The 9,329-nt window shown below is 32.3% G+C and overlaps 1 protein-coding gene across 1 annotated transcript; it reads left to right on the top strand.

Moving 5' to 3' along the window:
- Nucleotides 1-5,517: 5,517 nt before the first annotated feature.
- On the top strand, nucleotides 5,518-7,023 carry LOC149565240 (uncharacterized). The gene is made up of 2 exons (XM_089818788.1): nucleotides 5,518-5,781; nucleotides 5,861-7,023. The coding sequence occupies exon 2, from the start codon at nucleotides 5,879-5,881 to the stop codon at nucleotides 6,671-6,673; it is 795 nt and encodes a 264-aa protein (XP_089674914.1). The 5' UTR covers nucleotides 5,518-5,781; nucleotides 5,861-5,878; the 3' UTR covers nucleotides 6,674-7,023.
- Nucleotides 7,024-9,329: the final 2,306 nt, after the last annotated feature.

Raw genomic sequence — 9,329 nt, 5'->3', positions numbered from 1 at the left:
TGCAACTTAGGGAAATGCACTTAAGCTCAAAAAGCTAAATGCAAGATCCAGTGTGGTTCCCAGCTATTAGGCCATGTTAGGTACCTATGTACAAATGCAATGCTCTACATACAATACTATGCAATGCAATGCAATCTTTCTGAAAATAAAGAAAGAAAGAAAACTTCATGGGAAAAACCTCCTCCAAAAATAGAGATGAAGAAATAGAAGATGCATGCAAGGATGGAGTAATCAAGCCCCCCCCAATATGACATATATCATGCATGTACAAGCATATATCCCTCATAAGAAAAAAGACATGATGGTATCCCCCCATATTGAATAATATCCTACAAGGATGTCATGAAGACAAAAGAGTATCCAATGCCTATGAATGACATTTCTCCCTTTAGGAAGAGATACACCAAGTATAGGTGCAAGTATACTTCCCATTGTGGACATGAAGATGTATGAGGAATCCATATGTAGTATGCTATGGATGCTGCCTATGAAGTCTACTCATATGTTGACAAGTCCTTGATGAGTGTAGATGCCACAAGCCAATTTGGTGGATGCCCACAATAAGGTGGCAAACAAGGTAACATGTCCATGTATTTAAGTGAATCAAACTCCAAAGACAAGGAATCATCCTTATAGGAAAATATGGGAAGAGAAGCAATGTAGCCTCCCCTCAATGATGAATGCACACCCATGAAATAAGCTCCTTGATGATTGAAGTAGGGATAACTTTAAGAAACCCCTCTCAAGAAAGATATGTAAAATGCTAGCGAATTCAACATTAAATATGCAAGAAAAACTTCTAATCAAGGATGATTTTTTTCATTTGAGCTAAGGAAGAAATTTATTTCTATTGGTGAAATTTTCCTTTCCATATCAAAATTTAATAATAACTGTGGCAAATTAATTTTATTTTATTTTTGGTATGAAAGTAAATGTAGGCAATTTTTTTTGGTGGTCAAACATTTTCGTAATGTAAGAGGCAAAATAATTATTTAATATGACACAAAATATTAATATAGATGGCTAATATGTCAATATCCAAAGAGAGATTATTTAATTTTTTGGTGAATATATAGAGTCACAAGTGGTCTATGCCCACATGCCAAGTGTACACTGTATAGTGTACTTGTAGTATGCCAATCCATTAAGACTCAATTAATAATGTGTCCTTTTTTAATGCCAACTTGGTTGTCATCACTTTTAATGTTATCATTTTTATGGTGAAAGAAATTAATTTGGACCATCGATGTAATATAGATCAATGGTTTCATATCTATTTCGGGCCTAATTCTAAATGCCATACCATAAAGTCTAAATGTTCCCAAAATTAGGACACCTTTCCTAAAGACCGAAATAGTTGGCTAAATGGGGATAGTTGGAAACACATGTCAGTAAAATCATAGGTGATGATCAACCCAAGGGAAGATATTATTTTATTTTAAGGGTGAAATAACATTATCCAATAAGAAAACATTAGGGAAAGGTTGGAAATTTTTTTTAAATAATTGTATGCGAAATGTAGATTAAATTGGTGATTGACCCGGGATTTGGGACCAATTATGTGTAAACTAATGAGCGATTAGTCTAGGATTTGGACCTAAATTATTTAATATCTTAGCGATGTGGTTGACCCCTTATGTAGGTTTTCTTAGCCAAATTATGATTTCCCAAAGATACAGAATAGCCAATTGGTGAAGATTCTCCACTAAAAAAATCACTTGATTGAAGAAGCTACACCATGAAAACTAAATGATGTTCCTCCTTGTAGGAAGAAGTGGTGCCATAGGTGTAGTAGAGAATGCTCCCCAACTAGTAGGAAGAATCATCAAAAGATATGATGTCTGAGGAAACTGGAATACAATATCCAAAGACTGACATGTCTCCTTTGAAGTAAAAGAGTCCTCCTCCAACTGCTAAAAAGAAGTGTCCACAATCATGTCAGTCTCAAAAGAAAGATCAAGTGGTTGAGGGTCAGAGTGTTCCCTCACAACAAGTGAAGAAGAATTTCCTCAACAAAGAGAAGATGAATGTCATCAATAATGTCTCTCATATCTTCAATGTAAGACTCCACAAACAACATTGTAATGTCCAGAAGGAAGTCATCCCATGAAGTTGAAATAGAAAGACATGGTGTTTCCTACCATACTGAATCAAGAGCATCTGTGGCTGGAATTGGATCAATAGAAGCAATAGGAGCATTAGGAGGTATGATCTCAACTGGAGTTGTAGGTACCACAACTGGAGTGACTGGAGGTAGAATGTCCTCTAGTAATGGAGGGACTTGTGGATCTCCATATGCTTCCCAAAGACACATCCAAACATCATGAGGACTACTTGCCTTACTAAGAGGAGCAAAAAATTCCTTACTCATATTGTTCTACATAAAGCGAAGAAGAAGAGAAAGATGTCCCCAATAAGTATTAGGTGGAAATATCTTTAAATATAGATAAGGAAACACTTCCTTATGTTTTCTTAGATGCTCAATCATCAAATCACTCCATTTATGATAGTTCCTTTTTGTCAATTTGAATCTTAAACCAAAGTGACACTTTTAACATGACTCCATGAGATCAAACAATGTATGCACCCCCAAAATGCAAAAAAAAAACAAAAACAAAGAAACCCCCCCCAATGTATGGTTTGGCACATTATATTTAGTGTGATTACAATGGCCACTTGCCAATTTAGGGTCTAAGTGGACTTTTGATCTTGATGGTTGCAACAACAAATATGAAACTATATCAGACTCAACAAGATAAGACACAAGACCTCTCAAGGATCTAATTAATTGCAAGTGCCAATAAGTCAAAATGAGACCAAAATTTGAAAGTACTATGTCTACTCAAAATTACCCCAAGCTAATACCAAATTTGGAAAGTAGACAAAAAATCATGCACTCTCAAAAAATAGCACTTGAATATGTGTCCAGATGAGCCCGAACTAAGCCTTTAAAGTTGCAAAAATTGGGATTGGCAATTTTTAGAAAAATTCAGGAACATAGATCTCAAGCATCCTACACCAATGTGTAGATCACAAAATTCTACCCCAAAACAAAAAAAATTGCTCGAAAAAAGGAGTCCGTATGAGGGAGATATTGTTGTTTGAAAATCACCTTTGTAATTATTTTTCCTAAATCGCCGTTGTCGCACCTCCAAAAATCAAATGACTTTAGATTTCACTTCAGATGTCTGATTTTGATGAAACAAAAAGTTGATTTGGGGGGTTTTGGACCTTTTGAATGTGATACCAATATCTGATTTGCACCAGCAAGCTCCAATCTTGACCTACAAAAAAAAAATCTCTCCAATGGCTATGCAACGAAGCTCCTGTGGCTCTGATACCATGTAAGAATTCGGTATAGCTCTGATACCATGTAAGAATTTTCCTAAGGCAATGATTCAACACTAAGATCAAGAAACTCAATAGATAGCACAAGATAGACTAATGATGATCAAATGAGAATGGATATCAGATGATTGGATATGAGATGAATAAACACTATAAGTGCCTATATATAAAGGCAACTAGAATGACTAGGAGTCAACAAAGAGATAAACATCACAACTAAGCACATGTCCACCAAGAGTGGATTATCCTTCATTGAGCACAGGAGTTTGTGCGATGATGAGAGGATAAGTTTACATAGGCGTATCTCATAAAGAGATGTTGTAGACACCATGTGCTCAAATAAGTTGCTAATATGTTGTCAACAAGACAACTCATATGTCTATGCATATTCCCAAGTGTCTACATGACAACTAATATAAAAATGCATTATCCTAAGTAAATTTAAGTAAAGTGTAATAATAATTAATTATTTACACTAACAATTATAACCATTGAATTGCCCCAAGAGTCACTTCCATTTTTAGCTATAATTTCCTAGAAAAATAAAATAAAAAAATCACCGTTTTAATTTTTCTCTAAAATAGGTTTCATTATAACCATTGAATTGGTCCAAAAGTCACTTCCATTTTTAACTATCATTTCTTTCTTGAACTTCCCAAAGATCACAATTTCTAATTCTTGTTAAAAATTTCGATGATTGTCCTATTTACCCATGGAAGAATAAAATAGATTAATATTTCCCAAAATCTCATTTAAAAAGAAAATGCATGGTACTCACAAACCAACCCTCAAAATTTTTATTCATATTTAGGATTTCCAATAACATTAAAGAGCTTACCACTTTCTAGTGTAAGTTTTTTAGTGGTGGCAATGTTTCCTCACCACCATGATGATTAATTAAATTGATAGTAATTTTGAATTAAACCAAGAAAAAAAATAGTACCCAAAGAATGGTTGTTACACTTTGAACAAACTTCTCATTTTTTAATGTTTTCCTTCACAATTCTCTTATCCATAATAAATGTTATTTTCTATAATTTTTTAATTTGTTTGTGTGTGTGTGTGTGTGTTGAATTTGTTTACAAATCTTGTGCTTATTTAAGCAACAACATGAGAATTACAAACTTATTCAAGCTTCTTTCGAACAACCACACTAGAAACAACATTCAGAAGACCAAGAGTCAGAATTTAGAATTCCACAAAGATGTCCCTCTTGAGATTCGAACTAGGGTCTCCACAAAGAGAACTCTTTGCTTCAACCAACTAAACTAAACCCCTTGGAATATATATATATATATATATATATATATATATATAGTATGCATGCGGGGTATACTTGGATAGTGTTTGGGTGAACTTGGGATTTTGGAATGACATCTTACCTAAATTTGGATGTTTGTAAACTAATAATTGGCACCAATTGTTATGAAACTATTTTGTTATTATTGGGATGGAACTAATCCTTGATGACAATATGTTATTATTTTATTGTAATTAAGCTAAATTTAAAGCTTACATTTAATTCATAATCATGAGATAATTTGATATCAATTAAAATATAAAATATTAAAAATCATTTAAAAACTTATTTTACTTAAATTTTGCACTTAACATAAATCAACTCCAAAACAAGTTGAACTACTTCAACAAAACCTTCATGAGATTAATATTAAATAATAATAACATATTTACCTCTTATAAATACATCTTTTAAACTTCTTATACTCCTCTAACAACAAATTGCATTTACTACAACTTCTTAGAAAACCAAAAGAAATATGAAGTCAAAATAGAGACTAAACTTCACATGTGATCTCTTAGAAAAAAAAGAAACAATAAAATTCTATTTTAGTATCCAAACAAATATCAACTATAATATAATAATAAACCATATATATTAATCCTTCAGATTGCAAATTAAGAAGAATATACACTATAATTAACTTTCTAAAATTAGACCTTAATTTTTTCTGAGCTAAAAAAATATTTCTTTTTCAATAACTGTAATTATTCCATTGCTACTACAGACTCTCATTATTAACTTTCTAAATTATTAACTAAATCATTTTAATTAATGCACTACGTGGATATTGAAAGAAGAGCTAAATTTAGAAACTTTCCAGAAATTTTAATTTGCTATAAATTATATTTTAAGAAATGTCATATAATAATAAATAGTCGGCCACGGCCCTTTGTACAATTGTTTCCTTAAAATTAGTAAACCTTTAAGAGCAGGTTGTACTCGAATCGACGCGTATAGCGGTCCGGAATCGAAAAGAATTTGCGGAAAAAATCAAAGAGCAATCAAGATTGAATGCATAAAGAAATCTCTGTGTTCTGATCACTGCACGGAACTGGAAATCTTGTTTTTCCATCGCGGATCGGAAATCTTTTTTGGCAGTAAGGCAGAGGCATTTTGATTTTCCCTCGCGGGTAAGAGAATTTAATTCATTGAACAGTACTGGATTTGACCTAAAGAAAGGCATTGTGACCTAATTTTTTTCATTCACAGAAAAAGGGAGATCTGAAAATGGAAAACCTAAAAAGAGACATTATGACTACCCCAGAGCAGAAAGCCGTTTCAGAGGGTTCTGATGAAATGAGCATAACGCCATTTTTATCATCAGAAGAGAAATTGGAAGAACAATGGGGCGAAGGTCTGCCATATGCTCCAGAGGGATGGCCGAATGCAGATGACAAATGGGAATGGAGCGTGGGCAAAGGAAGAAGTTTATCTGGATATTGGACGGACAGATGCTTGATTTTGCCTAAATCATTGCAACAAGGCACTGAAACGATTTACTTTAGAAGCAGAGCTGCGGTTAAAAGATATTTGAGGGAAAACTTTCCAGAGGTGAATCTGAAAATGTTCTTTGATTCATTTCAATGGAAGATCCCCTGTTCTGCTGGGCGGGAATCTCTTCAACAAGGGGCGGCTTTCCAAACTCGCTCAAAGCGTAGGCTGAGTGAATCTACTGACGATTGCAAGAGGAATCCTGCTAAAAGGGCTGGAAAAGATTTTTCTGGAAAATCCTATTTTTGTAAGCCGATTTCCATGGATTGTGAAGGTAAAGAGACAGTAATCGATTTTCAATATTTGCAGAGATTACCTTCCGATTTAAGAGCTCTTCTTGTTGAGAACGCGATTTACAAGACTTTAGAGAGGCTGAGAGAAGCGCAACAGAGCAAATACGACATTCTTTATCAGAAATTGTTTTCTCAAAAAGAATTTATTTGCAGGAACTTGGATTGCATCGAAGCTGCTCAGGATCATGTAATTTTTCAACCTTTGCTGGACGTTGCAGCAAAGTTAAGCAAGCGATGATAACTGAATTATCACGCGGAATTGTTTCGGACTTCCTCTGCAATTTTGAATTGGTTTTACAGAATCCCAGTTTTTCCTGATCAATTGAAAGATTTTGGGGATTTCTTTTCTTTTAGAAACCCGCCCTTTTTCCCTTAAAATGCATACAAAGCAATAAAGCAAAATGCAAACAAATCACAGCATGAAAAATCGGAGCATCTGAACATTATTTTATTGTATTGAAAAATGAAACAGTGGAGATTGTGGCCAAAACTATGTAATAAAAGATTACCGACAAGATTGGATGAAGCGTTGAGGCTTTTCATCCAATTATTATTATTTTTATTGTTTTTTATATCATCTTTTGAATATTTCTTGTGTTACTCATGCGTTACTATTATTTTATACCATGTACGGCGTGGATCATGTGTTTAATGCACGCATTCTTGCCATGTGATATGACTTGAGTTTTAGAGTATTTTAATAATAGGGTTTTTTTTAAAAGAAAGCTGTTTACAATAATTTAGAAAATCTAGAAATAAGAGTCAGAGTAGTATCACTTGCTTTTAAAAAAAATTACTATGATTTGTTTGGTTAGTATCCGCAAATTTATTTAGAAATGATATCAAAATTCAAAACGTGTATTTGAAGTAGCAAAATTTGTTTTCAGAAATTAAATATTTATCGACTGAATTGAATGATAAAGTAAATATTATATATTTAGGTTCTATAATATTATTATATATCACTGATAAAGTACTTGGTTTTATAGATATATTATAAGGGTAGGCAGATTTCCACAATCTATCAAGTATAGAAAGTAATGCTATTAAATTTTTCATTGTGTAAGAATTTTAATGTTAATGTTTTGGCTTACTCTTGTGATCCATCATAAGGACATAAGAGCAAAAGGATATGCAAAAATTGATGATTTTAGTTATATCTTTTATATTTCATTTTAATGATCAATTTAGTTCTGTGGTTTATCTTTGTTCTTGGGATTAAGGTGTTTCATTAGATTCCTAATGTGTTTTTTATTTTATTTTTTGTTGCACTCACTTTGGGAGCCCCAATATTTAGGGGATTAGTGTCATATGTTTTATGTTAGGACTATGACAATTCCTTTTAATTACTAAAGTGATAACTAGTTCATTGGAAAACTTGTGGAGAGTTGTTATTTGGCAGTTGGTATTCATGGTGGAGTTCAATTTTGACAAGTGGACAAGTGGTGTAGGTGTTTCAGGGACTTGTGGAAAGTTGATTGTTATGGATGAGTCATGAGTTAGTGTAGTTATTATGTGCAACATGTCATGGGAATGGAAACTTGTTTTTTGCAATTCTTATATTTGAGTGTATGAGTTGGTTTTGGATACAACAATTGTTTTATTCTTGTGTAACTGAACTCTCTAAGTATGCGGCTTCTTACTGTAATTTGTATGATAGGTTGGATATATTCTAATGTATTATTTTGTGCAAGGATTAGATTCATTTAGTTTTATACTCATAATGAGAATTTTCTTTGTGCATTGTTTCTGTTGATAATATAATTGAGCATTGAATTTTGGAGTGTTTTTTTTTAAAGGGGTTTTTCCACATAAAAATGTTGTTATGAGATTTATTTGTATAAATCTAAAATTATGTGTTTATCTAATTTTTAAAAATTAAATGGTCAATAAGAAATTGTCACATTATCTCTCCTAATAGATTTATCATTTGGAAGTGTTATTCCACACTAAGTCTCTTCATTTTAATTGACATTGGAGCCTAGCCACTTTTGTTATTATTAATGGAGAAAGGCTTTTTTATTGATCTAGTTTCAATTGATATTTATGAGGGGTGGCTTGAAGAAATTTGAGTCCCACTTTTGGGGAAAAAGTGGAAGTGTTTCCCCTATTTTAAATTTTTTTGTCAATTGATGTCGAAATTTGAGGCACTTAGAGATTTAATATCAAAAAACTTCAAGGATAGAAAATGTAGTGTGCAGAGTATACTTTTTAAATATGTAGTTTATTGAACTTAGTATAATTTTTTTTGTTATGTATGTTTAAAACCCGCTTTTTCAAAGTGCCTAATCTAGGACCATACAACACTCATGTACGACCACCATGTCTTTTACTTTAAAAATGCTTTTTGTGAATCCTTATTAGGGAAGATACATAAGACACCAAAGGTTTTTTGTTTATTTTTGTATTGGATATTTGTTTATTTTTAACTTACTATAAAGTACATTTTTGAAACCTCCAGTGTACAACCATCATAAATTGATCTAAGATTTTTACATTTTAAAAAAAAATCTTCAAAAGAATTGTATATGGATTAATGTCATAAAATTTATTTTCTAGTCAACCCTAAAAATATTCTTTCTTGATAGATAAATGGTCTTAGTCTTGATAAAGTAAATCAAGATGCATCTAGATAATCATCTTTTAGTCCCAAGTTACTTTTTTTGCCCTCCTTCTAGGTCATTCCTCATTCTTCCCTTCTTCTTCTGCCTCTGGTCATGATTTGTATATAATCTAAGCTTTGCATCTTGCACTTATGTTAAGGATAAAGCTCTAAAATCTCTTAAAGTCGTGAATACAAATAGGGCATAGAAATGAAATGTAAAGAGATAAACACTTTTTCTTAAACAAAAATAAAATATGAACCTAAATCATCATAAAATACATCTAATAGA

This window comes from Cupressus sempervirens, chromosome 3 (assembly GCF_028749045.1).
Source record: "Cupressus sempervirens isolate cs-2001-9-10 chromosome 3, ASM2874904v1, whole genome shotgun sequence".
Taxonomy (NCBI): domain Eukaryota; kingdom Viridiplantae; phylum Streptophyta; class Pinopsida; order Cupressales; family Cupressaceae; genus Cupressus; species Cupressus sempervirens.
Note: the sequence above shows the minus strand (reverse complement) of the source record. Positions and strands in the feature narration are given on the sequence as shown.

Excerpts from the sequence above, each read along its gene's own strand:
- LOC149565240 (XM_089818788.1), top strand. The coding sequence starts at position 5,879 with ATGGAAAACCTAAAAAGAGACATTATGACTACCCCAGAGCAGAAAGCC.